The sequence below is a fragment of the Psittacula echo genome (assembly GCF_963264785.1).
Source record: "Psittacula echo genome assembly, chromosome: 16".
NCBI classification, from domain to species: Eukaryota; Metazoa; Chordata; class Aves; order Psittaciformes; family Psittacidae; genus Psittacula; species Psittacula echo.
In genome coordinates, this window is record NC_137752.1 from 3427050 (window position 1) to 3454651 (window position 27602).

The 27602-nt window shown below is 49.5% G+C and overlaps 5 protein-coding genes across 11 annotated transcripts in view; 2 read left to right on the forward strand and 3 right to left on the reverse strand.

Annotated features, from left to right (window-relative positions):
• Window positions 1-105: 105 nt before the first annotated feature.
• On the reverse strand, window positions 106-4800 carry ARPC5L (actin related protein 2/3 complex subunit 5 like). The gene is made up of 5 exons (XM_080630981.1): window positions 4674-4800; window positions 4094-4444; window positions 3649-3720; window positions 3165-3341; window positions 106-1185 (listed from the first exon to the last, which is right to left on the reverse strand). Exons 2-5 carry the CDS (start codon window positions 4442-4444, stop codon window positions 1123-1125), a joined length of 663 nt encoding a protein of 220 aa, XP_080487107.1. The 5' UTR covers window positions 4674-4800; the 3' UTR covers window positions 106-1122.
• Window positions 4444-8297, reverse strand: PPP6C (protein phosphatase 6 catalytic subunit). The gene is made up of 7 exons (XM_080630980.1): window positions 7669-8297; window positions 7466-7561; window positions 7324-7389; window positions 6791-6932; window positions 6120-6199; window positions 5768-5977; window positions 4444-5248 (listed from the first exon to the last, which is right to left on the reverse strand). Exons 1-7 carry the CDS (start codon window positions 8074-8076, stop codon window positions 5000-5002), a joined length of 1251 nt encoding a protein of 416 aa, XP_080487106.1. The 5' UTR covers window positions 8077-8297; the 3' UTR covers window positions 4444-4999.
• On the forward strand, window positions 8166-10188 carry RABEPK (Rab9 effector protein with kelch motifs; the record flags this gene model as incomplete). Its single annotated transcript, XM_080630357.1, has 5 exons — window positions 8166-8334; window positions 8488-8649; window positions 9156-9305; window positions 9481-9630; window positions 9842-10188. Coding segments are annotated over 5 exons (894 nt in total), but the record flags the coding sequence as incomplete, so codon positions are not given.
• Window positions 10189-11086: 898 nt separating this feature from the next.
• Window positions 11087-15339, reverse strand: HSPA5 (heat shock protein family A (Hsp70) member 5). The gene is made up of 9 exons (XM_080630686.1): window positions 15118-15339; window positions 14874-15009; window positions 14448-14679; window positions 14044-14181; window positions 13685-13797; window positions 13214-13604; window positions 12703-12940; window positions 12315-12482; window positions 11087-11967 (listed from the first exon to the last, which is right to left on the reverse strand). Exons 1-9 carry the CDS (start codon window positions 15311-15313, stop codon window positions 11408-11410), a joined length of 2172 nt encoding a protein of 723 aa, XP_080486812.1. The 5' UTR covers window positions 15314-15339; the 3' UTR covers window positions 11087-11407.
• Window positions 15340-16323: 984 nt separating this feature from the next.
• GAPVD1 (GTPase activating protein and VPS9 domains 1) overlaps window positions 16324-27602 on the forward strand; it is a 31977-nt gene continuing 20698 nt past the window's right edge. For 2 of the 7 annotated variants that reach the window (XM_080630775.1, XM_080630779.1), the window contains exons 1-5: window positions 16333-16424; window positions 23937-24152; window positions 24562-25405; window positions 26305-26391; window positions 27386-27520. In XM_080630775.1, coding sequence (XP_080486901.1) covers window positions 16420-16424; window positions 23937-24152; window positions 24562-25405; window positions 26305-26391; window positions 27386-27520 — 1287 coding nt within the window. In that variant the 5' untranslated portion in view covers window positions 16333-16419. Of the gene's footprint in view, window positions 16425-17669; window positions 17739-17926; window positions 17976-20674; window positions 20694-23936; window positions 24153-24561; window positions 25406-26304; window positions 26392-27385; window positions 27521-27602 lie in introns of those variants that run through there. The other 5 variants (XM_080630777.1, XM_080630776.1, XM_080630781.1 and 2 more) reach the window with 5 other exon arrangements.

Sequence of the window (27602 nt, forward strand, 5' to 3'; positions counted from 1 at the left end):
GTTTCTCATGGGGAGATAACACCAGGAATCAGGCAGAGAGCTTCTGCCTCCTGAAATCATCTTTCACAGCTGCTGCTGCACTTCTAGCAGCTGATAAAAGCAAAGACTGAGTGGGAGTAGGGGCCTGGAGCAGCTGCTTCATGTGGAGTGGGCTCCTTTGTGACAAATAGCAGATAACTTTGCCAGGCAAACCCCAGTGCTCTGGCTGTAACTGATGCTGGAGACAGCGATGGTTTGCATCTGGACAAATCAAGGTTAAAACCTCTGTGCTCACTGACTTAGCTCATTTTGCTACACTTCAGCCCTTCAGAAGGTGAGGACACACTAATACAGAAATAGTAAGTTCTGAAGTATTTTGTCCATCCTAAACTGTCAAGAATATGAAAGTCAAACCAGGGGTGATTGTGTTACATTCACTGTCACTTAGAAGCCTTGCTGGGAACAGCTGAGCTTGGTCTCACTCCCTGCAGCCAGCATAGTTGGGTTTGAGGACCAGTTCTCTAAACAGGTGGAGATAAAGAGCATTCATGCAAGGGTGGACACTTAGCTTAGAACTCCTGCAGTGCTGGCCTGCTTTTGGGTAAGTGCCAGACTCAGATTTAGTGAAAAACAAATTACTTTAACTCATGTGATCCAAGAACTTTATTGATGCAGCAGGCACTTTACACTGAAACCAACCCCACACTCCAACTAGTCCGTCCGGTACGCAACCACCATTGCACCAACCACTTCACCCGCCCACAAGCTGTCAGGGTCTTGCATCTGCCCAGGCCACAGCTACCTCGTGAATCAGCAGCACACGCAGGATTCTGTCTCACCACGCTTGGATAAAGCAGCATCTGAAAATACCTGTTCTATTACAGTAATAGGAGGCAGGAGTGTGCCCTCTCTCTGCCTTTTAAAGAGGGAGCAGGAGAATGTCTTGGCTCCTGTATGTGATAGTCGGAATATGCAGGAATACCTTTACTATGCCCCCACCTTTAAGGTTAAAAGCATTCCAAGAGGTTTCCATAGTATTTCAGTAGATTGCAATCTCTAATAAAGATGGACCAGTGTAATTTCAGCTCATTCCTTCTTCCGAGTCCAAAACTGATCGTCGTCTTGGTTCAAGTTAATAGTCTTTTAAACAGTCTTTCTTGCTGTAAGAACTCTTACTATGGACCCTAGTCCACCTACTGCTAATGCCTGTGGGGATGGGAAAAGGAGAGAGGTTACAGAGTCACTGTGGTGCACACAAAAGGCATCTTAAAAGAACAATCAAAGTGTTTAGTAACAGAAGAGTTTATGGCTTTTCTCTAAAAACAACTTTTCACCCCTTCTTTTGCTCTCAAATCTTTAACAGTTAATTGGGGAAAATCTATTTCTCTAGCACATGTGACCACTACAGACATTTTAAGTCATTTTGTTTAGGTACTAAACCACTTTGCAGCGTCAGGATGAAACCGCATTGCCCTGCAGCCTGCAAGGCTCAAAAACAGTGCTGCTCTCGGTATGACTGCTCCAGCAGTAAATACAAATGAGAGTCATCTCTGACCCAAATTACTGCAGTACATTTACAGTAATATTCTATATATGTACTCTGTGATGTAAGAACCAAGGTACTGAAGGGCAGACAAAACCAAACACAGTAATTCAGTAACCCAAACCCACTAAATGTGGAGGGAAATGACTCCAGAATCCAAACCCCTGCTGGAGGTAGGGAAGGATCCCAGTGTCACATGCCACTGACGATGCAGAATGTCTCACCTCCCATATCCCTCAGTGGGAAAGGAGGAAAGGCCCCTCCCATTTCATCTGCAGATGGATGCGATGATAAAAACCTAAGTATTAAAGCTGACTGCTTGAAATGAGGCATTTACTCTGCAGCCATCATTCAAGTGTGGGTTTTACAGTGTCTGAAATGAGAACAGCGACCAACAGTCCGCAGCCCCTCGCTGTGCTAGGGAACAGGAACACAAAGCATCTGTCTGGAGCAGAACCTGCTCACGCTGCGGCAAGTGCACATTCCCAGCTTCCCAGACCCAATACGCGTGGGGACAACAGCCCTTTTCCAGAGGACAGACTGGTACAACTGCCGTGATTTGAGCAAGCCACACGTCTTACCGGTCGTGCCAAGCAGCAGAGCGCCAGCCAGGGCGTAAGCCCTGCCCAGCCCATTTCAGACCTGCCTGGTTCCCTTCTGAACAAAGAGGACGGGATGCTGTACGTGTGCCTACGTGCTCTGAGCACTGTCACCTTTCCAGTCAGGGTGGTGTTGTGTAACGTTGCACACTGGCAGCACCCACCCATGGTTACCTGAAAACAGGCTCCAGTGGAAACAGCAGGAAAAAAAGTCAAAATAATCAAGCAGAAACCTGTTCTTTGGTGTCCTGAGGAACTGCCTCCTGCCCTGTCAAGGTCCTGTAAAGCCAATGACAGCTGCCAGCAGCTGGACTCAACCTGAACAAGTTCTGTCTTTACACACCACAGGAAAACACCCCTATCGTGTGATGGACCAGCATTAGCAGCACCTCTATGTTACAGGGAGCTGCAGTGTTCCTATGGATCAGTTTTCCAAGGGGAGAGCACTGACAGCTGCTGCTACAGCTAAAACCACTGCAGGCTGGGCAGATTTCACCTGGAATCATGCCCAGGGGTGCCCAGCACTCGGCTGGTGAACACATCCCACCCTCCCCTCCCGCAGCAGGCGCTGCACAGAAACACGAGAGCACGGCTTCGGATCCCAGCGGAATCTGCTTGGATCTCCAAAGCCTCTCCTGTTACTAAATCCTGTTCTGAGCTGTGCCATGTGCTCCCAGCAGCCTTCAGCTGATGAAAACCACCAGGCCTGAGCACCCCCTTTGCCAAGCACAGGGCTACAAAGGCAAGCTGCCCCTGCACTGCTTAACCAACACCTCCTCTGCTCCAGCTCGATCCACTCCGTGGGGCTGGCCACAGAAGCCACAACGCTTCCTCCAGGAGACACTGCCCTGCCCCACGTCTCACCTCTCCCCTGGCTGGGGTTAAAGGCAAATGCTTAAGAGTCCAACCTCAAAGAGGCCAAAAGGAAACAGCGGTTGCTGTGCCCCTCAGGGATAAGCCCCTGCCACCATCTGCTGCTCTCACCACTGCTCCTTCAACAGCAGCAAGGACCTTGCTGAGCCGAGCGCGCGCCAGACACGTACCTTTTCATGCCACTGCAGTAATATTGCACTGCTGTTTTCTGTTGGCTTTTCAAATCCTTTATAAATGTACTTCATTAACAAGTCAATGCCGTTTCTGTCTAAGGAATTCACTGCTTGTTCTATTTCGCTGCTTTTAAAAGACGTGAGGACTTTAAGCATGGTTCCCTGGGCCTGCTCCTGTGAAGACAAGGAAAGGAGAACATGAGAACCGGCAAAGCTGGAAACGATCCCTGGACTTGCGTTTGACAATGGAAGCTGAGGGCTGGTGGCTACACCGCAGGCTGTGTAGGGGACATATTTCACCTCGGGATTCAGGAGTGAGAAGAAGGAAGGGGTGAATACATGAGGATTGTGTGCACGGCCCATCGCTGTGTCCCTCATTAACAGTACTGGGGTGCTGACCGGGTCTCTGGGGTAACACCCCAGCATCACAGCACTCCCCAGCGCTCCACCACCGAGCCCATGTCCCTGCCCTGCCCAGTACCTTCATGGCCTGGTTCTTCATGTTGGCGGGGCTGCTCCGGATGGCGGTGTGGAAGGCTCGCAGCGCGTCCCCTGTGCAGCACTGAAGTCAAGGACTCATCCCTGGCAGTGTTCAAGGCCAGGTTGGACACAGGGGCTTGGAGCAAGCTGCTCTAGTGGAAGGGGTCCCTGCCTGTGGCAGGGGTTGGGACTGGATGGGATTTAAGGCCCCTTCATCCCAGACCAGGCTGGGGTTCAGTGACTCCACGGCCCCACCGGCAGCTCCCGCTGAAGGTGAAAGACCGAGGCTCTGTAACGGGGCCGAGCGGGGCGCTCCAGGGGCCGTTCCCCCGCCCGCGCCGCAAGCGCTCGGCTACGGACGAGCGAGAACGCGGCGGCGCCTCCGCGACCCTCCCCGGGTGCCGCCGGGTCCCGTCCGCCCGCCCCGTCCCCGCTCCCCAAGGATATTGCCTCAGCAGCGCCTCCACCTCGGGCCCGGCGTCGGGCTCAGCGGCCGCCGCCTCCTCGGGCTCCTCCACGAAGCGGTTCTCGTCGTACTGGTCGATGTCGAGGCGGCGGAAGCGGGAGGACAGCGTGCTCCGCGCCATGCCTCCGCCACCGCCCGCCCCGGAACCGGACCCAGACCCGCACCCACCCCGGAACCGGAACGACCGGGGGAGCCCTGCCCCGGGCAGAGGAGGCGGGACCCGGGGCGGGCTGATGCGGTGGTACCCGCCCCGGGGATGGATGGAGGGATGAATGGATGGATGGAGGGGGGGAAAGACGGTACATCGCGATACGGCACAAACACACGGCATCTGGAAAAAGTCAGAACAATGATTTTAATGTACAAACCCCAGCGCTGTAGCAGGTCGGTGCGTTTGGAACCGGGATCTACGGAAAACAAAAGAACCCCGGGGGATAAGGGGACAGGGAAAAACAGCCCTTCTGGCCACGGTATCCATGTAAAACAAGCGGTGACGGGCGCACAACCCCGTCACAGCATCAGGCAGGAACTTTGCTGCTGAAATTTCCTTTAAAACTTACCAAAGGGAAGGGGAAGCCGCCGGGAGCGAGGCGCTTCCCGCCCGGAGCCGCGGGAATGGCTCATCTACACCCCGAAACGCGCGAGAAGGACATGCAGTAGTATAAACCTCAAGGACGTGTTACAAATACTCTGAAATGAATCTAAAGGTAAAGGGGACATAAAACCAAACCAACTTTGCTACAGACACCATCGTACACAATAAATTTAGATAACTTAAAAATAAAAAAGGCAAGAGGCAGCATTTCAGCAGCAAAGTGCTCGATAAAAAGTATATTGTAAAGGGGACGGTACAGGGGAGGAGGGAGGCAGCAGGCGGGGAGAGGCCTCAGAGGAAATACGGCGTGGTTGTCCTGGGAGGAATTACACGTTCTGAATCTGGGACTGCGCGGAATAGCTTTGGTTCTCTTGTATTTACATCTTTGAAGACCATGATTGAGGCGATATTTCCACAGCGGTAGCAGTAGTTAGGAGCAGACCATACCGTTACCAATTTCTCATCAAACATGAATTTGTAGCCTTCGTGAACCAGCTGGTGCGCTCTGCAGATGAGCTTTAAGTTGTTGATGTGGACAAACTGCAAAGGGAAAAAGGGAGGTCAGACTCCACTGAGCTTCCCTGCGCACTGAGCTGCGGCTTGGTCCTGCCAGTGTGCTGCAGAAAGGACATGGAGGCAACGCATGCCATGAGCGCAGTATTCATAACGTGGCTGACACAGAGGTTAGGGAGGGACAGCATGGATTAGCCCCGACAGTGAGCTCACCATTCTCCAAAGTACCAACATTAAGAAATTTTGAAGAGAAATGGTGTTTTTGTTCTCCTAAATCCTTAAAGAAGCTTCTGCACAAACCCCTGTGATACTCCCGTCTCACTGCATTACACTTTAAAAGCCAGATCCGTATCACCACGTCTGGCTCACACAGCACATCCTTCCAAACCTTCCGCTGCCATGACTTGCTTGCAGCTATTTTACACGGGAAGCTCATCACCCTGTGGTGCCCTCAACCCATCCATTGACATGGTAAATAGCGAACTGAACGCTTCAGCTGCTCTCATACCTGCAGTCACTTTGTCTTGCACATGGCAGCGTCATTACCTCATTCGTCACCTTCGCCCCGAAGAGCCAGCCTGCTCCTCGTGGGCTGATGGCCCATGTGTCGACGTCCTCCGGGTCAGACCAGACCAGGTCACAGAAGGCGCCTTTGTGAGGAATTTCTTGATTACGTTCAATGGTTCGAATCTGATCGAGCGTCTTGATGTCTGGAGAGAGGCCGCCGTGCACACAGAGGATCTGCTCATCTATTAACTGCAGCAAAAGGAAGACAAATCCAAGACACTCAGTACACTAATCCAGCCCAATGCCACCCCTGTGACCCTTCAAGGTCACCGATTCCGGCGCTCCCATTTAGACAGCCTGTTGTGTGTTCTGAACTTGGTGTTTCACTTACAGCCGCTATCGTGAGCATGTCAAAGACTTTGGTGCAGTACCTCCAAGCATTAGCATTTCCGTATTTGGTTTGGCACTCATCTGTTAAACAGAGAAATCCCTTAAATGATCAGAATGCATTCAGGGATCAGAGGTGAATGCTGACAGCAGAACCTGCAAGGTCAGGCCTGTGATAGAGCCCCATAGGGAGTGGACCCTGGATCCTGCTGGACTTCACTTTCCAAGTGACACAGGGAAAACAGGGTCTCGTGCAACACAGCAGAGAATGCTTCCACTGGGGACTGACCCTCAGTGAGAGCAGCCCAGGGCTTAAAGCAGCAGATTTATACAGGACTGAGGTGGGAACCTGAACCAGAAGGGGCTTAAGGGGCTGTACAGTAACATCATGGCTTTGTGTAGAACCTTTCACTACAGGAGAGCAAAGAGCATCCTGTGTGACTGTGCTCTACAAATGAATGTGGCACCAGAAAACACAGACACCAGAGGGCAAGAGCACCGAGACCTGGACAGAAAGACATTCTACTTCACAAACACAATGATCACAATAACAAATGATGGGAGCCCACTTCCCCTCTGCTCCTAGGAACGCCCAAGGCAGTGCTGCTTCCAAGAGGGTTCCCAGGGGAATTACGCGTCCGCCCCCATTCAGAAATCGTTTGGATAAAGACTTACCATAAAATCCATACACCTGTGTTATCTGCCTGCTCTCGTGATTGCCTCGCAACAGTGTGATACGATCGGGCCACTTAGCTTTTAGTGCAAGCAGGTAAGTGAAAGTCTCAAGACTATAATAACCTCTATCTACAAAGTCACCCTGCAAGTCAAAAACACAGTCATAAATGGAGAAACAGCCAAAATGCAGTGTTACAACCATCCTCAGTGTGGACAGAAACCAGCACCGAAGGGAAGCCGGGATCTGCTGGGATCCATCAGATCCATGCTCTTCGGTCACTCAGTTTCACGTTTGCCTGTGGTCACCCAAGGCTGCCCCAAGCCAAGACCCAATGGGCCCCAGGCCACCCCTCACGATGGTGGTGATGCTGTGGGACGGGCTTCCCGCTGCAGAGCTCAGACAACACAATGAACCCCAGCGGCACAGGCCAAGGCAGCGCTGCCGGGTGAGCCTGGGGGAGCCCGGTGGGACTCAACCGTTAAACCGGGTCCGGAGGCACCTGACGGGGCAGAGGGAGCCCAGCACCACGTACCATGAAGATGTAGTTGGTGTCAGGGACCTGCCCGCCGGTCCGGAACAGCTCGCACAGGTCGTAGAACTGCGGAGGGAAGCGGACGCCTGAGGGCCGGCCCCGGCGGCTGGGGCGCGGGGGGACCGAGCGGCGGCTCCGTTACCTGCCCATGGATGTCCCCGCAGACCGTGACGGGCGTGGAGACGGGCTGCACGTTGGACTCCTCCAGCAGCAGGTCGCACACGTAGTCACAGAGGCGCTGCGGGAGGAGAGCGGGTCAGCGCCGGCCCCGGCACCCACCGGGATCCACCGGGACCCCCGGCCCGGCCCAGCCCCGGCCCCGGCGCCCGCCCGCCTCGGCCGCACCTTGAGGTCGTTCTCGGGCAGGTACTTGCAGAGCCGCGCGATCTCCACGTACTTGTCCAGGTCCAGCGGCGCCATCTTGGGACGGCGGCTCAGGGCCGGAAGCGGGGCCGCCGACGCCAGCGGACGTGCCCCTCGTTCCGCTTCCGCTTCCCCGGTGATGGGGCCGCGGTCGCTGCCGCCGCTGGAGCCGGGGCGCCGCCCGCAGCGGGGGAAGTGGTGAGCGGGGCGGGAGGGGTGCGGGCCCGGCGTGGGGCGGCCCCGGCTGAGCGCTGCCCCCCTCCCGCAGGTACCGGCTGTCGCCGCAGGGGGAGCGGCCCTGCGGCCGTGTGGGACACGGCTGCGTTCTCCTTCCCGCCGGCGGCACCGGCCGCGTCCTGATCCTCGGCGGCGCTGACCCCGCCGGTGCATTCGCGGACGCGCACTTCGTGGAGCTGGGTGAGGGTCAGCACCGGGGCCAGGCCGGGCGGGGGGCTCCGCGGGGCCGGTGCTGACCGCGCTGCCCGGTGCCCGCAGGCGCGCACCGATGGGCCGCGGCCGGCTGGAGCGGGCTGAGGCCGCGCTATGAGCACGCCACGTTCCTGCCCGCCCCTGGGACCCCGCGGGTTTGGGTCTTCGGAGGCGCCCACCCCGCGGGGAACCGGAGCTGCGTCCAGGTGCTGGACCCGGGTGAGTGACCGAGGGCCCCGAGCGGGTGCAGGGCACGGGGCCGGGCGGTGCCACTGGCGGGTGTCTCCGTGGCGCCATCACTTGGGATGGGAGCGGAGCGCGGCGTTGTGCCTGTTCCCGGGGGAGGGCTTCGTTAATCAATGCCTTAATTAGAAATAGGAACCTGGGAGAGCCCTGAAGTGAGCGGAGAGCAGCCACTGCCTCGGACCTTCCACACGTCCTCAGCAGCCATAGGGCAGTGCCTGTACGTGTTCGGAGGGGGAGAGAAAGGAGCAGAACCAGTCAGAGATCAGCGGCTTCACGTGTTTGACACAGGTACCTCTGGACACGTAAAGGGCCCTTATGGCAAATGGCAGAACCCAGCCTCTGCTGAACAGGAGCTCTGCCTTTCAGATTGTCAAAGACATAGAAACATCAGGCCCCTGCTTTGGCTACGAGTTTAAATGGATGGGAGAATGTTCCTCACTGCACTGGTCTTTGTGTAGGCATTGGGAATTTGAGCTAAAGAGGCAGCATAAAGCTCTGGGATGAGGAACACCATGGGATATGGGAGTGGTTGGTCCCATTTGCCCAACAGCCAGTTCCGTTCCGTGGTGGCATCATCCTGTGCTGCCGTATTCATTCTTCCAGCCCTGCATGTACCAGGATGGGTTTGCTTTCCAGTTTGAATTAATCTGTCCTGGTACTGGGTGACCAAAAAAGCACATGGAGCTCCAGGGAGGCCATGATGCTTGATCACAAACTTCTCTCCAACACTGCTGAAGGCACTTCCTTAGGAAGCACTAGGGTTTTCTTCCCAACACGTGTACCCCCATTTACAGCCACCCTGACCTGGTCCCAGGCAGATACTCACGGTGACCCCCCTTCTCCTCGGCACGGACACGTTGTGGTTGCAGTCGGGACCAAACTCTTCATCCATGGAGGTTTAGCTGGGGACGTTTTTTACAATGACCTGTTCTGCATTGATACAAGTGAGTATGGACAGAGGTACCAGTCATGCTACTGCTGCAGGACAGGTTTGGATCTGGGGCACCTTTTTTCTGTAAGATCAGCTCTGAAGTGCTTAAATTACCCAACTTGGTTAAACCAACAAAACTTGTGGAGTTTTTATAATGTATAACCACAGCTGTGTTCTTTTCCCACCAGCTGACATGAGGTGGGTTAAGGTACCAGCCACCGGAGACATCCCAGGAGGACGAGCATCCCACTCATCAGCTGTGTTTAAAGACCACTTGTACATTTTTGGTGGAATAGGTCCAGAGGGGACACTGAACACCACATATAAGTATCACACAGGTAGGGAGGCTTCGCCCAGCTGCAGAACAATAAATGCCACTCAGTTGGAGAATGCATTAGCCCCCTGCTCCCAGGCTTCACCCCTTGGTATCCATTATCGGTACCCTGCAGTTACATTGAGAACCAGTCCAATGCGTGGTGGGTGCCCCACGGTGCTCTCTAAGGCTGTGAATCTACATTTAAAGATGTGCATTGTGTTTTTGCACTGCAGAGAAGCAGCAGTGGACACTCCTAGAGTTTGATGCTCCTCTGCCTGCTGGGAGGCTGGACCATGCCATGTGTGTCATTCCCTGGCGGGCTGGGAAGAGCGAACATACAGGAGCTGCCACTGGGGAAGCCACAGCTGGTCCCCTGCTGAAGAGCCAGGATGAGGGGCATGCTGGGGCCACAGTTGTGCATCTGCTGTTGGTGTTTGGTGGGATGGACACCCAGGGGGAAATATACGGGGACTGCATTGTCAGTCTGATTGAATAGCAGAGCTGTGCTCCTGCTCAGCACCAGCCTTTTCTACACACTTTTATACTGTCAGGTTATTTCTTGGCAATAAAGAAGTTCTTACCCTCAAATGGATGGCGCTCTGCTAACACCCCGCTGAGGCACAGTGCATGATTCTTCTGGACCCAGAGAGAGCAGCTGCTGCAGGGAAGCTTCATCCACTGGTGCTTGAGGTTGCTGGACTTTGAAAGCCTGGAATGGCTCACACCATAGCAGGGTGGCTTTCCAAGCAGCTCACATGCTGGTGGCTACAGAACACAACTCATTGCAGAGGCACAGTGTTACCAGAAAACAGGCTTTTGGGAGGATGATCTGGAGTAGAACTGTCAGTTTTAAAAACAAGTGGATGAAAATGAGAGGAAGTGACCCCCCACACCAGGGGAAAGGTGAATTGTTGAGTGGTTTTGAGGTGTTAAGACAGCTAGCACAGAAGCTCCTGCTGAACTCAGTTCAATTTACCTACGCCCATGGCTGGGATAAGGATTATGGTTATTAAGGGAGACAGAGTTCCTATTGGGCTTTTAAGAAAACTCTGAAATTAGCATTTTAGTCTTCAGAAAATAGGTCCATCATGTCCCAGGAGACCCATTAAAGCCCTTAAGCCTAGCTCGAGCATGCAGGGAAGTACACCTCATCTCATCTTTCCTGCTCATGCGTATCTCCAACGCATGCAGTGCTGCAGGGAAGCTGCACAGAGACCAGCCCCATCAGCAGTTACTAAGTGGTCACTCCCTATTATAAGGATTTATAGGGATCACACAGAGGTTAATGTGCACCAGAACACTTCAGAGTCCCCATTCCACCCAGAGGAGCTGCAAGGGAAGGGTGAAGTAAGTGTAAATCCCACCCGAGGGGGAGGGTAGGGCTGTTACCATCTGCTCACCTTGCAGGGTTTGAAGCCCATGGTTCAGGACAGTCCATGACCTGGCTAAAACTGGTAACAAACAGAGCTAGAGCAGAGTACAGTGTAAATAACAAATTTATTGTGGTCACTTCAGGTAGAAAAGCTCTACACCAAGCTCACATGACCGCGTTGTTAAATAGAACTTTCCACTGCCAGTACCTCTACACCCATTTGCATTTACACTTCCCCCCACGCCCCTTCCCTCCCCAGACATTGAGCAACTGCTAACAAAAGCAGTATACAGCCACTTCGGGCTAGCGTTTCCAGCTCCACTCACGAGTGAAGATTCAATGTTACATTCCAAATTAAGAGTTCAATATTTTAAACAAGTGTTCCTTAGTCCAATATATACACAACAACATTCAGAGGTGCCAGTATCTACAACTCATCCTTCTCTGCTGCTTCCTCATCACCAGGGGGAGGGCCTGCGCTGCCATAGAGCTTGCTAACAATTGGCTGAACAACCTCCTCCAGCTCCTTCTTTTTTGCTTTGAAGTCATCAATGTCTGCATCTTGATGGCTCTCCAGCCACTCGATCTTTTCCTCCACTGCTTTCTCTATTGTTTCCTTGTCATCAGACGACAGCTTACCCCCCAGCTTCTCCTTGTCCCCAATCTGGTTCTTCAGGGAGTAGGCATAGCTTTCCAGCTCATTCCGGGCATCAATGCGCTCTTTCAGCTTCTTGTCTTCCTCAGCGAACTTCTCAGCATCATTCACCATCCTCTCGATCTCTTCTGGTGTGAGCCGGTTTTGATCATTTGTAATGGTGATCTTGTTCTTGTTCCCGGTGCCCTTGTCCTCAGCCGTGACGCGGAGGATTCCATTCACATCTATCTCAAAGGTAACTTCAATCTGGGGGACACCACGAGGGGCAGGAGGGATTCCAGTGAGATCAAAAGTTCCCAGAAGATGATTATCCTTGGTGAGGGGACGCTCGCCTGGAAGATACAATGAGACACGGTTTCTGGTTTGTACCTTGCAAAGCTGTGAGCTACACTCTTCGTAAGGGTGAGGTTTTGATGCCAGCCTGACATCTGTCCAGGCACCTCCTGCAGTTGGAATGCAGCCAGGAAAAACATGAGAAATTCTAGTAACAGCTTTCAATAAAGGTGAAGCAGCTTGATCAGAGCCACTTCAGAGAGTTACCACTGTACCAAGACCTCCTCTATGAAGATAGAATCCACAAGTGTTTAGGAAACACCTACAGCCTTTAAGACAGCAGCTTATATAGGGGTCCTACAGACATATTCCAGCTGTCACATGGGCCACCACAGGTGACACTCACCTTCATAGACCTTGATGGTCACAGTGGGCTGGTTGTCAGAAGCCGTGGAGAAGATCTGAGACTTCTTTGTGGGAACAACAGTATTCCTTGGGATCAGCTTAGTCATTACACCTCCAACAGTCTCAATGCCAAGTGTCAGGGGACAGACATCAAGGAGCACCAAGTCACCTGTAACAGATCAAGGGTAAGAGTGTGACACAAATTCAACTGGAAAGAGACAACAGCCCATCACTGCAACCAGGATCCTGAGGCCTCAGAGGCATAAAACTTCAAGGACTGGAAAAGAAATGAGTCCTCCTGCACTTATTTGTCCATTAACATGCATCCGATGTCCATAACCCATGTATTCAGTCAGCAGTCCCCTGGGTAACAGTAAAGGTGTCCTTACCTGTATCTTGGTCCCCAGAGAGGACACCAGCCTGGACGGCGGCACCATAGGCAACAGCCTCATCTGGATTAATGCCACGAGAAGGTTCTTTCCCATTGAAGAACTCTTTAACTAGTTGCTGTATTTTGGGGATGCGAGTGGAGCCACCAACAAGCACAATCTCATCAATATCAGACTTCTTTAGGTCAGAATCTTCCAGAACTTTCTGAACAGGCTTCATAGTGGAACGGAACAGGTCCTGGGAAGATCAGACAGACTGTAAGGCTCTTTGCCCCATATCTAGTCCCCAGTTACACAGCCTGATAAAGGAGAACCATCAGCCGGCTCCTGACCAACTTGATGAGACCTCAGCTGTCACTAACACACAGCCCCAGCTCCCCTGGCCAGGAGCAGCTGCCCACTTTGCAGTGCAAGCAGGAAGTTATTTATACTCCAAAGGGCAGGATCACTGCACATTTGCAGGTCTCCAGTCCAGAGCTGAGGCAATGGAACTCTGCCTTTCTAAACTTACCATGTTCAGCTCCTCAAACTTGGCTCGAGTGAGAGTCTCCGAGAAATCCTCTCCTTCAAAGAAGGATTCTATTTCAATTCTAGCCTGGTGCTGGGATGATAAGGCTCTCTTGGCTTTCTCCACTTCCCGTCTCAACTTCTGCACTGCTCTGTTATCCTTCCTGACATCTTTCCCAGTTTTCTTCTTGTAAAGCTTGATAAAGTGCTCCATAACACGCTGGTCAAAGTCTTCTCCACCCAGGTGAGTGTCACCATTAGTAGCCACGACTTCAAAGACTCCATTATCGATGGTGAGGAGGGAGACATCAAAAGTTCCACCACCCAAGTCAAACACGAGGATGTTTTTCTCTCCCTCTCTCTTGTCCAATCCATAAGCAATGGCAGCAGCTGTTCTGTACAAGGAACAACCAAACTGAGGACACTGGGACCACCTCTCCCCCAAGCAGTGGGCAGGAGGAGTCAGAACACTTACGGCTCATTGATGATGCGCATCACATTCAACCCAGCAATAGTCCCAGCATCCTTCGTGGCCTGGCGCTGAGCATCATTGAAGTAGGCTGGCACCGTAACAACAGCATGTGTAACCTAAGGAGTACGAGATACAAATTTGTTACAGAAAGAAAAGCACAGCTTCTAAGTAACCACAGCAATGCCGGCAACAAGCAGCCTATTGCTCTTAACAGGTGAAAATCCACCTTCAGCTCAGCCCACTCAACTGGGTTCCTCAGCTAGGGACCAGCGGCATGAGGCAGATTTAGGATTCAGCTCACCCATCTTCAGTTTTATAGTGCTGCTGCTTGACATTCTTAGTAGTAGCGCTCATGAACTTACTTTCTTCCCCAAGTACGCCTCTGCTGTTTCCTTCATCTTTGTCAGGACCATAGCAGAAATTTCTTCAGGAGCAAACGTTTTTGTCTGTCCTCCTCCAACATCAACTTGAATATGGGGCTTGGCTTTCTTTTCAACAACCTGAAAAGAATATATATTGTCCTATTCAACTATTCACAGAATTACTCCTGCTTGCCTGAGTATTTCTTTCCCTCTGGAAATTAAGCAAAGCTTTTATTAACAGACAACTTCCATACTAGCTGCTGTCTATACACCACATCCCTGCACCATAACCTTCTGGGGGGGAGGACTAGGGAACCACAAGGCTGCCCAGAAGGGAAACACAACCCAGTAGCCTCTTCTGAGAGGAGATGTAGGTCCCCCACCTCCTGCGTGCTCACACCCACCTTGAAGGGCAGGTACTTGATGTCCTGCTGCACAGAAGGGTCATTCCAAGTGCGGCCGATGAGCCGTTTGGCATCAAACACAGTGTTCTCAGGGTTGGATGTCAGCTGGTTCTTGGCAGCATCCCCGATCAAACGCTCCCCCTCGGGCGTGAACGCCACGTAGGACGGCGTGATGCGGTTCCCCTGGTCGTTGGCGATGATTTCCACGCGGCCATTCTTGAAGACGCCCACACTGAGGGGCAACGGAACCGAATCGTCAGGCGGCGCCGGGGCCTGCACTCCCACTTCCGCTCCTCCCTTTCCCCGCCCCCCCCAGCCCAACCGTTTCTGAGGGCCCACAGGCCCGGCAGTTCCCCCCCCACGCCGGGGGCCTACGGACTCAACCGGCTTCTATCCCCCCCCACCCCGCGCCCGCTCCCCACGTACCACGAGTAGGTAGTGCCGAGGTCGATGCCCACCACCGTGCCCACGTCCTCTTTCTTCTCCTCCTCGTCCGCCCGTGCGGCACCCACCAACAGCAGCAGCGCCAACAGGACGCGCCTCATGTCGACCGCTCGCCGCCCTGCGAGAACCCGCCAGTCACAAAATGGAGGCGCCACATGCGGGACCTCCCGGCTCCGTTCCCCGTCCCCGCCCAGGCCCCTTAGGCCGCGCCGCTGCTGCCTCTTACCGTGACCTCCGGTCCCGCTGCACCCCCAACTGCTGCTGAACGGCCAGGCCGCACCGCCCGCCCTTATATACCCTCCGTTACTCCTTCGTGGAGGCTCGCCATTGGCCTCACAGCACTCGCTGGAGCTTCTCCATTGGTTGGCTGCTACTAAGCTGGCCTTCCCTGATTGGCGAGAGTCAGGCTGTCCCTCTGACATGCCTGGCGCGCCCCCCTCTCGCTACCTTATTGGTTCAGGCCGCCGGCGGCGCGGGCCTATCAACAGAGAAGCGTGAGCCAAGCGGAAGGAGCCTATTGGCTGGGGGCGGCCGTCATGGCGAGGCCGCGGCCGCGACCAGGGACTGGGGGGGGGGGACGGACACACGACACTTTCTGGAAGTTTCCATGGTTACCGGCGCCGGTTGGCGGGAGCCTGCCATTGCGGGGGGGGCGGCGGAGGCCCCTGTCCCGGGACGCCTGCAGCCCCGGGGCACCCGCATCGTGGGCCTGTGAGGCCAGCGCGTCCCCCCCGCAGCGAGCAGGCTGTACCCGCCCACCGGTGCCCGTCACCCCGGCCCTGAGCCGCCAAGGGGGCGCTGGGACACGGGATAACGTGAGCGGTGGTGCTGAGGGGATGCGGCTTTCCCCGTGTGTGCCCTGGGGTGCGCAGTGCAGTGGGGTCTGTCCTCGGGAGGCACTCGTCACCTGGGGAACCATCGTGTGTCGGCACCGAGTCACCGTGTCCTCGCTCGATGAAATTCCCTGCCCGGTGTTACATCAGCTCCTTGGCTTCTCAGGGTGCGAAAGTCCATAGGAAGGGGAAGGTGTGGTCCTTTGGAGCATGGATCCATCCGTGTGCCCCTATCTTAAGTAGGGAAGAGGCCCAGATGCATCTCTGCCACATGCTGGCCTGCATGCCTGTGGATCATGTGTGTATATGGTATAGAATCAGCTAGGTTGGAAAAGATCCTTAAGATCAAGTCCAGTCATTAAGATTGCCAAAAGCAGCATGAACCATGCCAGTAAGGGCCTTGTCTATACATTATCTACTTACCTGTAAAAATCACATTTAAGAGCAAAAATGACAACTACAGAACTCCAGATCAAAGCTGAAGCTTTGAGTGACTGAAGAGTGACAGAGGATGAGGAATTAGAAGTTGCTCATTCACTTTTGGATGGTATCAGATGTGAAATCTAACAAAAATAATCCCGAGTAATTGTAGTATATAAAAGCAGCGGTTACAAACAGAGAGACCGCCGTGTTCAGGCACCATTCTGTGAGTGTAAATGGCTTTTATTTAAAAGCCGCCTGGATTTCTTACAGTTATGAGGTGAGATATTGCCAAAAGACTCTGTTGGTACTCAGCCAGAAATGCCATTTTGATCTTGATACTGCTGTTTCTGAGGTATATTTTGTGTCCTTTGTATCTGTTTGTGGTTCTCATTTTTAAATGGAATTATATCTGCATTGCATTCACATTGAGTTGATTTTTCAGCTGTATGAAGACAGGCTGAGAAAGTTTGGGCTGTTCAGGCTGGAGAAGAGAAGGCTGCGTGAAGACCTCAGAGCAGCTTCCAGTGTCTGAAGGGGGCCTACAAGGATGCTGGGGATGGACTCTTCATTAGGGACTGTAGTGACAGGACAAGGGGTAACGGGTTCAAACTGAAACAGGGGAAGTTTAGATTGGATATAAGGAGGAAGTTCTTTACTGAGAGGGTGGTGAGGCACTGGAATGGGTTGCCCAGGGAGGCTGTGAATGCTCCATCCCTGGTGGTGTTCAAGGCCAGGTTGGACAGAGCCTTCGGTGCCATGGTTTAGTGTGAGGTGTCCCTGCCGCTGGCAGGGGAGCTGGAACTGGATGATCTTAAGGTCCTTTCCAACCCTAACTATTCTATGGTTTTCTCCTTTTAAACATTCTGAGGTGTCTGATGGGAATTATTGAGCTTAGTCCTTGGAAAATTATCTCCTAGTATAGCTGTGTGTCCTGAGAGCTTCAAATAATGTAGGCATTTTATTGCTTCTGAAGACAAGGGGTATGTGTAGCAGTTTCATACTTCCAGGCCCTGAGTTTATTTCCCTCTCTTCTCCAGGGAAGGGATGAGGTGGATATAGCCGGTATTCCATGCTCCTGCTGGGAATACAGGCAGCTGTATGGGTACTACACCTAACAGTTTGCCAGTGCCTTGTGTGTTTGGACGTTTCTTCGTTACATTTCAGTTTGACACAGTTGTTTCTACAGTGTTATATTGGAAATTCAGCTACAGAAAACGTTCCCTTTTATCAGGGAATTCAGAGCAGTAACTGTGTCAGTTTAGGAAAAGGCACATAGTAAGGTAGTGGGAGGTACAAAGTGTGAATGTGCGGCTTGAGCATCCCTAGCTGAGTGGGCTGCGCGGTGTTGATAGGACTCAGACTGCTTTAGGGTAGCGGAAGGGGGCACGGGCCGGGGCCGGGCGGAGCGGGGGCCGCCGTCGGAGTTTCGCTCCGCCGTCGGCCCCCGCTCCGCCCGGCCCCGGCCATGGGACTACATGTCCCAGGAGCGCGGTGTCCGTCGCCGCCCGCCGCCTGCGCAGTGCCGCGCCGCGCCGGGCTCGGGGCCGCAGCGGGAGCCGGGCGGCGGCGGAGGAGCCGGGGCGCTGGCCGGGTACAAGCGCGTTCGTCCCCCCCCCCTCCCTTCCCCGTGGCCGCGGCACCGCTTGGCTTCCCCCCGCCCCTCCGCTCCGCGTTGCTGTGAGGAGGAGAAGGAGGAGGGCGGGGAGCGGGAGGAAGGCGAGGCCAGGCCAGGCCGCTCCCGCCGGCCCGGGGCCTGACAAAACCCTTTTGGTTTTGCAGGGAAGCGAGTGGGAAGCGGGCGGCGCGGCGGGGACCGAGCCGTGGGTAGGTAGGCTCTATTTATCGATATTTGACTGCGGGGAGGGGGGGGAGTTACCCAGAGCCAGGGGCGGGGAGGGGGGGAGAGGTACGGGGTGTACGGGGGCACTGGGAGAAGTTGGCTCTGAGGTCTCTTCGGGGGTTTGTTGGCGCCCTTTTGCCCCCCCAGCCGCCTCCGGCCCGGAGCCGGTCCTACCTGCCATGTTAGTGTCTGCGAAGCGGGAGCGCTTGAGGTTTGCGGAGGTATTCCAAGAATTGGAGCACTTGGCGGCTGGGGCCCTCTTCGCTCTCAGTGGGGTGGGATTGGGCAATGAGTCGCTATCGAAGTAGCTCGGTGTGAACGTCGCTGCCGTCTCCTCTTTAAGGCTTTTGTGTGATGCAGGTCTAAAACTTGTAGCTGGAGGAGTACTGGGACTTCCCTTTTTTGTTGCCCATAGACCCTTAGTGCTGAAGAACTCGGTCAAGCAAGTATCTGCCTTTTTTCTTGCAAAGTCATGATACTGTGGTCTGAAGGAGAAGAGCTGTAAGGATCAAGCTCTCAAACCCAGCGTGCGACACTTATGCGTCGGTAGAATGCTGGTTTTGTGGACAATGCATGTAGAAGCTGCAATCTGAAGATGATGCAGGGGAGAACGGCACAGACAGTACATGAGATCTGAAATATCCTGCTTCTGTAAAAACAGCACGATGGTGGCTTTAGGAAACAGACTTCTCTTTGGAGGGCTTAAGAAGTAGTTAAGATACTCCACATGAGGGTTTGGTGTGAGATTTGTCAGGGCCTGGAGAATATACTCTGTGTTCAGTAGCAGTTACCCTTTATGGCAGAGCATGGATGGGATGTGTGACGATGAGGAAGGAAACTATTCTTGAGAGTAGCTGGGAACAGGTTGGTTTTGCCAGTTTGAGGGCTTTGAGTTCTGCACTTCTCCTGACTATGTATTAGTATGACTTCTTACTTAAAGGAAACTCCTCTTTCTAGCATCACAAGCAATTGGAGCAGAGTTTAGCACGGTTGCATGCTTTTATTTTATGCAAGATGGCAATGGTGTAATAGATTATTTAGTAGCCTGTGCATTACTGATAAGTTCTCTTAAGGGGCATGAGAAATGAGGTGCTCCTATCACATAAGTCTTGCTGGATAGATAGTATGTTTTCTCTGAATCAAGTGCTAGCTGCAGAGCAGCCACTGGGCAGAAACAAACTTGAGGTGTGAGTTTCTTATTAATATTGATTAGATAGTTGAACTGCAGCAAATTGAAATGCATTTTGCATGTCATACGCGTGTTTTGGGATCGCGGGTATTGTAACATGAGAGTTGAGCAGGTAAATCCTAGGTCTCGGTGAACTGTCCTACTGAGAAATAGCCTTTTTTAGCTCAACTTTGGAAGATAGGCTGTTAGCTTATGTACAGAAAGAAGACTTGCTAGTTATTACTGTAAGTATTAATGAAGAAAGAGATAGTTCATGTGGGGTGAATTAGCATGGAAGCTATTCAAGCTTGCGTAGGAATTATTTTTCAGTAAGATGGAGTGATTTCAGTTTTGCCTTGCCCTGCCCTGCCTACATTAGATCTGCCCAAACTTGCTTTGGAAGTCGAGTCTTGTGTAGCAAGACTCCGGAGGAGCAAATAACCCTGAGCAGGAAACGCAGGAGGAGGAAGAAGAATCTGGAGTACTGGCAGTATTTACTACTTTACTTAATCCCTTTTCTGTCAACTGAATTGCAGAAATACTTAATAGAAATGTTGCTTTTTCCTATATGCCGCAGTATAAAACCACGTATTTTGCACAGTGGGCTTCAGTACGTAGAGATTAAAGGTAGTGTTTTACAGGACTTTTAAGTGTAGGAAACAATCTGTCCTGTGTTTATCAAAGGCATAGATTGTCTTGGATTCTGAACAAACTTGTGTCACGCTGATAACAGGCTAAACATCTGATGTGCTGTCAGGTCACACAATCTTTGTTGTTGATGTGTTGTTGAATTGTTGTGCTAAGCTTTGCCCACCGTGTCACAGCTTTTGGTACATTACTAAATAGGTGTGAAATAACTGACAAGAAATTGAAATGTTTTCATATCAAAAGGCAATTGCCAAGGCTGAAAAATGATCTGCACATAGCAGAAGCTACTTCAGCCACAGCAGACTCTTGGATACCCAAGTTTCCTGAACTGTCTCCTTTATACAACTATGTTCATACATTTGTTATTTCAGGAATGGTGCCTGGTGGTCATAAACCAGATAGCTGGATAATTACAGGCACCTTTTTATTTGCAAGAAACCGATATGGTAACCTGACAAACAACGTTCTGGAGTTAGTGCCAGCTGAGGCTGCCACCGTTTGCTCTGCTCTAGTGCTGCTTTTCTGTTGTGTTACCAAATACCAACTGTTGCTTCTAAAGCTCCCATCCCCAGTGATGGCGTGGAGTGGATGTTGCGTAGCCTGGTCAGAGAATGTAACTCTTGTATTTTCACACTGATCATAAGGGAAGAAGGATTTTGGAGAGGAGCAATGTGTGTCCTGTGGATGTGTTAGCAGTACAATAGCTTCTTCTTCCAAGAGAGGCTATGTTAATAATATCAGTATCTGAAGAGAGTAATGGTGTGTGCATCTTGCTCAGCTAGGAGCTGCAAGTTTTCTTCAGAGCCTGTCTGAAGCCTGCTGAAGTACTGTGTGTATTAAACTACCTGCACTACATCTCTAGCGTGCTCAGATGTCTACAGAAATTTAAGGTGAAGACAAAGTTGTTTGCACTGTGGCTTGCTATACTTGCTTGGCCTCCTAATAATTCATTTGTAATCCTGGGCAGTGGGAGGGAATGAGGCATTGCTCTTCACAGAGATGTATTTCAGTAGCAATCACTAGCAATCGAGTTTAGTTTTTATGGAGGATTATAACGATGAGAAAGCTGCTTATCCCCTTTTCTTGTACAAAGAGTAAAAACTGCTGTCATGCAGTTGGCTTCCTGTGGATCGACAGGAATCCTGTGGATTTTCATAGTTGGCAACACAGTGGTACTTATTAGCCTGCTGTGGTTCAGCTCCAAATCAATTCTTCTCTTGCTTTCGTTATTTCTGGTGTTCTACAGTAGAGACAGATAAGTGAGACACATGGATAGTGGCCAATTGATAGGATATTATCGAGTAGTCATGGGAGTGGTACATTTGGAAGTACAGATGCAGGTAATGGTAGTCTTTGGAGCCTTGTTTTGTTTTGGGCCTGAAGCATACGGTGGGAATTAGTTTACAGCAAACCAGACTGCACAGCAGTGTGCAGCTTCTCACAGTTACTCAGTGCGTTGGTGTTTCATCTGATTCATGGTTGTGATGCTCTGTCATGAGGAAATGCCCAAATAATTTCTGTTGTGTGCAGGTGGTAACTTCACTTTCTGAGTGTGGGCGTTGCACTTACTGTCTCTTTCTTTCTTCTCAGGTGGCATCACAAATGGTACAGTACTGTTTTGCAGTAGCCTGGCCTTTTTTACTGTTTTGTTGCTCTTTTTGTTTGCTGGACAGGTGGATTATATGTGTGTGTATCAAGACTCTAGACTGTGTGGAAGTCTTGTTTGTTGAGTATTAACTGATTTGATTTTAACTGTCTGTAGCCTGTGAAAAGTTTACCAGCAATTTAAAACTGCTGTTCTGATAATCATAACTTACCAGAAAAGGTATTTTGTTCCCAGGACACCTTGTATTTTTTGCTGACTGGGCTTTTGGAGTTTGCTCCTGCCTGTGGGCCAGGGGAGAAAAGAGCAGTCTTTCTTCAGAGGTATCAGAGTGCTTTGCCCATTCCTGATGCTGAGAACATCTTCTTTAGGTAAAAAAACCCCAAACAAAACATACTGAGTGAAAGAGTGGGAGAAATCGCTTTACTTGGAAGTATGAGACACCTCAGAAGCAGTTTAATCAGCTTGTCTACTGTTAAACATGTTTATAACGAGTGTCACATAAATAGAAACTTGTTCTGCAATTTGGCAAGGCAAAGGCACAGGAATGCAGGCACAGTGAACAGGCCGTTCGTGGGGGTACCCCATGTGCATCCTCTGTCCCTTCCCCGAACTTTCTTACAAGCAGAAGAACCACTTGGGCTAACTTTCTGTCCAGAAAAGTGGAGCCTGTGGGTGGACCCCTTGAAATGGAACATATCAACTGAACCTGTTAAGGTCTGATAAACTATGAGCAGCTCTTAAACACAGCCGTAGAGCAGAAAGCATCTGAAAAGGCAGAAGGTAGTACTGCAGATCTCATGTATGTATGTTTTCTATGGATGCAACTTCTTTTCCTGACATATAAACAGCTTATAGCATAATAACTAGCTACTACTGCGTTTACAGGCAGTATCAAGTTTAATGCAATTTTTTTGTGAGCCCTCAAATTCTGGGACTGCAAATAAATTTGTAGGAAGAAGTCATCATTTGTTTCTCAAAGAGCTGTGACAGTGATGTCAGTGGTTCTTTTTCTAATCATTTCTGAGACCATCCTAGTTAAAACATCTAAATTAGTGCATCCTTCAAGTGCTTTGCATAATCTCATCTTTGGATGCATAAGCTGTAACTGCTGATAAGGCTCGCTAGGGTTTTTGTTTGGGTTTTTTGGGGGGGTGTTACGGTTTTTGGGGGGTTTATATTTCTTTTTCAGAGCCTTATGTTCACAGTTGTCTGGTTTTGTGAGCAATGGCCTTTAAACCATCATGTGTAATAAGAGTGCTACTTTTTACGCATTGACTTGTGACAGAATGTCTTTTAGTCTCTGCTCTGGGTTTTGGTTGTGAGGTTAAAACTGCAGATGAAAGAACTTAATTGCACACACAAGGAGCAGCGATGGTTGTCAGTGCACCTGGTTATCAGGCTGAGAAAAAACCCCAACAAATGTAAAACCTGTGTCTAATTAGGGAGCTAATCTGTATTCTTCAGAGCGGATCATCTCCTGCTATGCTGAGCAGTGAACCACAGATCTTTAAAACACTAAAAGGGGAGAGTATTAGGCCAGTGTGTGGTACATTATTTGTAGTTTCTCAAGCGTGGATTAAGTGATTTTATGAGGCAGGGCTCCTCTGGAGTCACTACAGGTTGTGGGAAGTAAGATTTTCATTTAGCTGTAGTATGGCTTTGAAGGGTTCATAACCAGATCCCTTGACAGGTCTGGCATGTATCTGGTACCAGTACCTCTGACAGACAGCTGCTAGAGTTAATTTTTAGATGGATTAGCTCCTTGGACTAGATTTGAGCAGTGTGGTTCTCTTTCTATAACTGCTAACTGAGATGTTTTCTAATTACGAAGCTAGAGCTGATGTTACATCGAGACGTAACACTAGTTTGTGTAGATTTTTGTCCCTGATGTGCTCTGAAAGCCTATGGTTGTTTCAGTTTTCTCTCTTTAAAAGCACATTTTTGGATAATGGCCCAAAGAAATATTCTTCTGAATTGAAATATTCAAGGAATTTTTTCTGAATGAATTCTACTGTTGAGCAAAGTCTCCAGACTTATTTCCAGCTTCAGCCTTATCTGAATAGTGATACTGCCTGTTTTTTTGCATATTCACCAGATGGAGAGTCGGAATAGGACTCCTTTTCATCTCCATGAGGTTGTCACCTGAGCTGTAGCAAGGGCCAAGTGATGGCAGTTTCTTAGGTTGTGTGTTGGAGGAGTGGGGCAGAAGTTTTGCAGCGCTATGTGCATTACTGTTTCAGTTAATGAGTGTGAGTTGAAAGTGTCATTTGCTGCTATGCAGGTGTCCCTGATGTGCTGACATAACAAGGGGTTAATGAAACTCGTAATTAGGAAACCTTGCATTAAGAAAGAGTGACTCAGTCATTACGTGGTGGGCTTGAGAGAACTTATTAACGCGCTAACATAGAAGGGGAACAACAGCATGTACTGCAAGGTGTGAGTTTATGACCTGCTTATCACTTCACTGGGACTGAAAGAACTTGTTCCCTAAGTGTTGGAATTGACCTGTTTCATTTCTTTCTTTCAGTGAGGACTGTGTAACCCACTCGCTACCCAAGATGGTGAAGCTGGATATACACACGCTGGCTCATCACCTCAAGCAGGAACGGCTCTATGTAAACTCAGAAAAGCAGCTCATTCAGAGGCTCAATGCAGATGTATTGAAGACAGCTGAAAAGCTGTACCGCACAGCATGGATTTCCAAGCAGCAAAGGATTAACTTGGACAGACTGATTATAACAAGGTGACTTGGGGGATGAGGGTGGTCCTGAGCAGAACGAGCTCCTAAACTTCAGTGAAGTGCAGCAGATCCATCAGATTATTCACACTTGGTACCTGGAGTCCTTTGCTGTACTAATAATGCAAATAGTAAAGTTTTAAAGCAGATCTTAACCAGAGAATCTGACTCACCTGAAGCTTACTTGTTGGCTTCTTAAGCTACCTTTTTCAATGTATGTGTTTGTTTCACTTCTGGTCATAGTTTATGGGAATTAACTCTCCTTATTCCTGAATTTGCAAATCATTTGTATTAACTATAGGAAAAGACATTATTCGTTGGTGGTAGTCTTGTTGATAAATTGACCATGGGGCATCTTCTATCAAGTTTGTTTGCTTAAGAGTTACTTAGACCGTTTCAATGTCTTTCTTTCCAGTGCTGAAGCTTCTCCTGCTGAATGTTGCCAGCATGCTAAAATCTTGGAGGACACACAGTTTGTGGATGGATATAAGCAGTTGGGATTTCAGGAGACTGCTTATGGAGAATTCCTAAACAGATTGAGAGAGAATCCTAGGCTTATTGCGTCCTGTCTGGTTGCTGGAGAGAAGCTCAACCAAGACAACACGCAGAGTGTCATCCACACAGTCTTTACCTCCATTTATGGCAACTGCATCATGCAGGAGGATGAGAGCTACCTCCTCCAGGTCCTCCGTTACTTGATAGAGTTTGAACTGAAGGAAAGTGACAACCCCAGGCGGCTGCTGAGGCGAGGCACTTGCGCCTTCAGCATCTTGTTCAAACTCTTCTCTGAAGGGCTCTTTTCTGCAAAACTTTTTCTTACTGCAACTTTACATGAGCCGATCATGCAGCTGCTGGTTGAAGATGAAGACCACTTGGAAACTGATCCAAACAAGTTAATTGAGAGATTCTCCCCAGTACAACAGGAAAAGTTATTTGGGGAGAAAGGCACAGAAAAGTTCAGGCAAAGAGTCCAAGAGATGGTTGACTCCAATGAGGCCAAGCTGGTGACCTTGGTGAACAAATTCATTGGCTATCTCAAACAAAACACTTACTGTTTTCCTCACAGCTTGCGATGGATTGTGTCACAAATGTACAAAACACTCTCATGTGTAGACAGGCTGGAGGTTGGGGAGGTCAGAGCAATGTGCACAGATCTCCTTCTAGCCTGTTTCATCTGTCCTGCAATTGTTAACCCAGAACAGTATGGGATCATTTCTGATGCTCCTATAAATGAGGTGGCAAGATTTAATCTGATGCAGGTATGGTTCACTTCAAAGTAGTCTTAAAAGAAAAAATACATGAGAGATGTTCTTGGTCTTTTTTTCCCCCCTACTAGGACTGATGTTACTATGGTAAAGGGAAAGGTACTGTCCCTCCTTCCTGTAATACGGATGCTAACAAAATATTTGTGTTATTCATTGCTGAAAAGGCATGTTCTAAAGTTTATCTTTTAGTTGAAAATATTGACTTAAAAAAATGATAGCGTGTATTCCTTTATCTCTTAGAAGAGCTGCAAATGGACCTTATAAAAGCTGCTGTAAGGGATGGAAGCTAAAGTGTAAAAGTGACTGTTAAGATGAATTCTGGAATGTGTGTAAATGCATGTTGTGGTGTTCTGGCTAGTACTAAGTCTTATGCCAACTGTGAGCTTTGCTACATCACAGTTGGCAACTGTTTAAAATGGAGAGTTGTTTTGCAGTTGGAGATTAATAAGGAATGTATTCTCTGAAACAAGGGTTAGCCCTCTTGCTATTTTTTTTCTCCTCCACCATATTCTTAGTAAAATATATGCAGCCTTTTAATAATCTCTTAGTTTATGGTGACCTAGATTCAACTCTCAATTCTGATGTGTTGTAAAAACAAAACATGCTTTGTTCCTGGGAAAGGGGGCAAGTAGGGATGCTCATAGCATACTATGTGTGCAGATTTTCTTCTTAAATGCAATGACTGGGGTTTTTTTTCTAAAGCTTCTTGCATTTTTTGTGTCCTGAAAGCCAGTACAGGCTTCTGTGCACTCAATCAGAAGTATTTCTTGGAGTATTAAATGGTTAAAAAAAAAAATGTAGACTAGAGGAGTGTTTTCAGCTATTTTTTGTAATTGGGTCCATCATGATGTTGTTTTGAAATGCTTATTTTTCATACTTCTTTTTTATTTAAGGTTGGGAGGCTTCTGCAGCAATTGGCCATGACAGGTTCTGAAGAGGGAGATCCACGCACGAAGAGCAACCTTGCTAAATTTGACAAAGTAAGAATGTAGACTGAAAAAAGCTGACTCGTGTGTCTGCTTGGTCCTTCTGCAGTCCTTTTCAGACATTACAAAGGACTTACTCAGTGTTTAACTTCCAAGTTACATGTACTGAATAGCAGATTAAATCTTGCACAAAGCTGAGAACAAAATCCTGAGTACTAGAGTTAAAGGTTGGGGATTCTTGCTTCTACTCTGGCATAACACTTCTTAAAAGAAAACATAAAAAGGAAATTAAAGCAAGTTACCTTTGAAACTGAAATGCTGAATTACTGTCTGCAGCTTTCCTACTGCACCTAAAGAAAACACTTCGATCTGAAGACAGCCTCTGTACGAAATCTGGTTTAACACCAAGCAATTTGTTAGTGCAAGTAAATTCTGTTCCTTTTTTGTGTAGTTTTGCTTTTTTTTCTCAGCTTTTCCTTTATCAGTATGAATCATCTGTAGCAATACTGAAATTAACTTCATCAGAGGAACAGAGAAACTGATGAACTTTGAAGTATTGTTGTATGTTTAAAAACCTGTTGATTTGCTTGTGTAACTTCCAGGGTTTTGGTAATTATACTTGTTACACAGTCAGCATACAAAGTTACGCATACTTGTATTTATTATACAAGTAACATTCAATCAGGTTTGAAAGTGATATTATGTGTTGCTTCCTCGTTTCACTTTTAGTCTGTGCTCAACAGCTTCTTCAGGAAGGGGCAGTTAATTACCATAGAACAGTTTTAATTTTGTAAAAACTTATATGAAAACACTTAAGTAACACTTCAGAATGCAGAAAAGAACTGAAGGAAGTGCTGAAACTAACTGCATGCTTTCCTTGCTTACTCTTCAGTGATTTTAATGGTATATGGTACTTTATCCTAAGATTTTAAAAGTAGGAAGCAAAACTTCTGCTGTTATGTAAACTGCTTAACTCTTGTTGTAACTTACGTTCTTTCCAAACTCTAGTAAATGTCTGTCATTTAGAAACTATATCTTCTCTTTGCAGAGCTGTGTTGCTGCTTTCCTGGATGTAGTTATTGATGGGCGTGCAGTTGAAACTCCTCCAATGTCTTCTGTTAACCTTCTGGAAGGGTTGAGCAGAACAGTGGTTTACATGACGTACAGCCAGCTAACTGCTCTGGTAATATCTTATGTTCTTAAGTAGTAGTATAAACCTGTCCCCATACGTTTACAGATAGGATAAACAAGGATAATTTATGCTG

Excerpts from the sequence above, each read along its gene's own strand:
- ARPC5L (XM_080630981.1), bottom strand. The coding sequence starts at position 4,444 with ATGCCGTGTGTTTGTGCCGTATCGCGATGTACCGTCTTTCCCCCCCTC. Across the intron at positions 3,721-4,093 it reads TGGAGGCGCTGCTGAGGCAA|GGGGACGCGCTGCGAGCCTT; the intron begins TATCCTTGGGGA and ends CAGTGCTGCACA. Across the intron at positions 3,342-3,648 it reads TGAAGAACCAGGCCATGAAG|GAGCAGGCCCAGGGAACCAT; the intron begins GTACTGGGCAGG and ends TTGTCTTCACAG.
- PPP6C (XM_080630980.1), bottom strand. The coding sequence starts at position 8,076 with ATGCACCGGCGGGGTCAGCGCCGCCGAGGATCAGGACGCGGCCGGTGC. Across the intron at positions 7,562-7,668 it reads TGCCCGAGAACGACCTCAAG|CGCCTCTGTGACTACGTGTG; the intron begins GTGCGGCCGAGG and ends CTCCTCCCGCAG. Across the intron at positions 6,933-7,323 it reads ACACCAACTACATCTTCATG|GGTGACTTTGTAGATAGAGG; the intron begins GTACGTGGTGCT and ends TTTGACTTGCAG.
- HSPA5 (XM_080630686.1), bottom strand. The coding sequence starts at position 15,313 with ATGTCAGAGGGACAGCCTGACTCTCGCCAATCAGGGAAGGCCAGCTTA. Across the intron at positions 12,483-12,702 it reads CTCTGGGGACCAAGATACAG|GTGACTTGGTGCTCCTTGAT; the intron begins GTAAGGACACCT and ends GATCTGTTACAG. Across the intron at positions 11,968-12,314 it reads GACCATCAAGGTCTATGAAG|GCGAGCGTCCCCTCACCAAG; the intron begins GTGAGTGTCACC and ends TGTATCTTCCAG.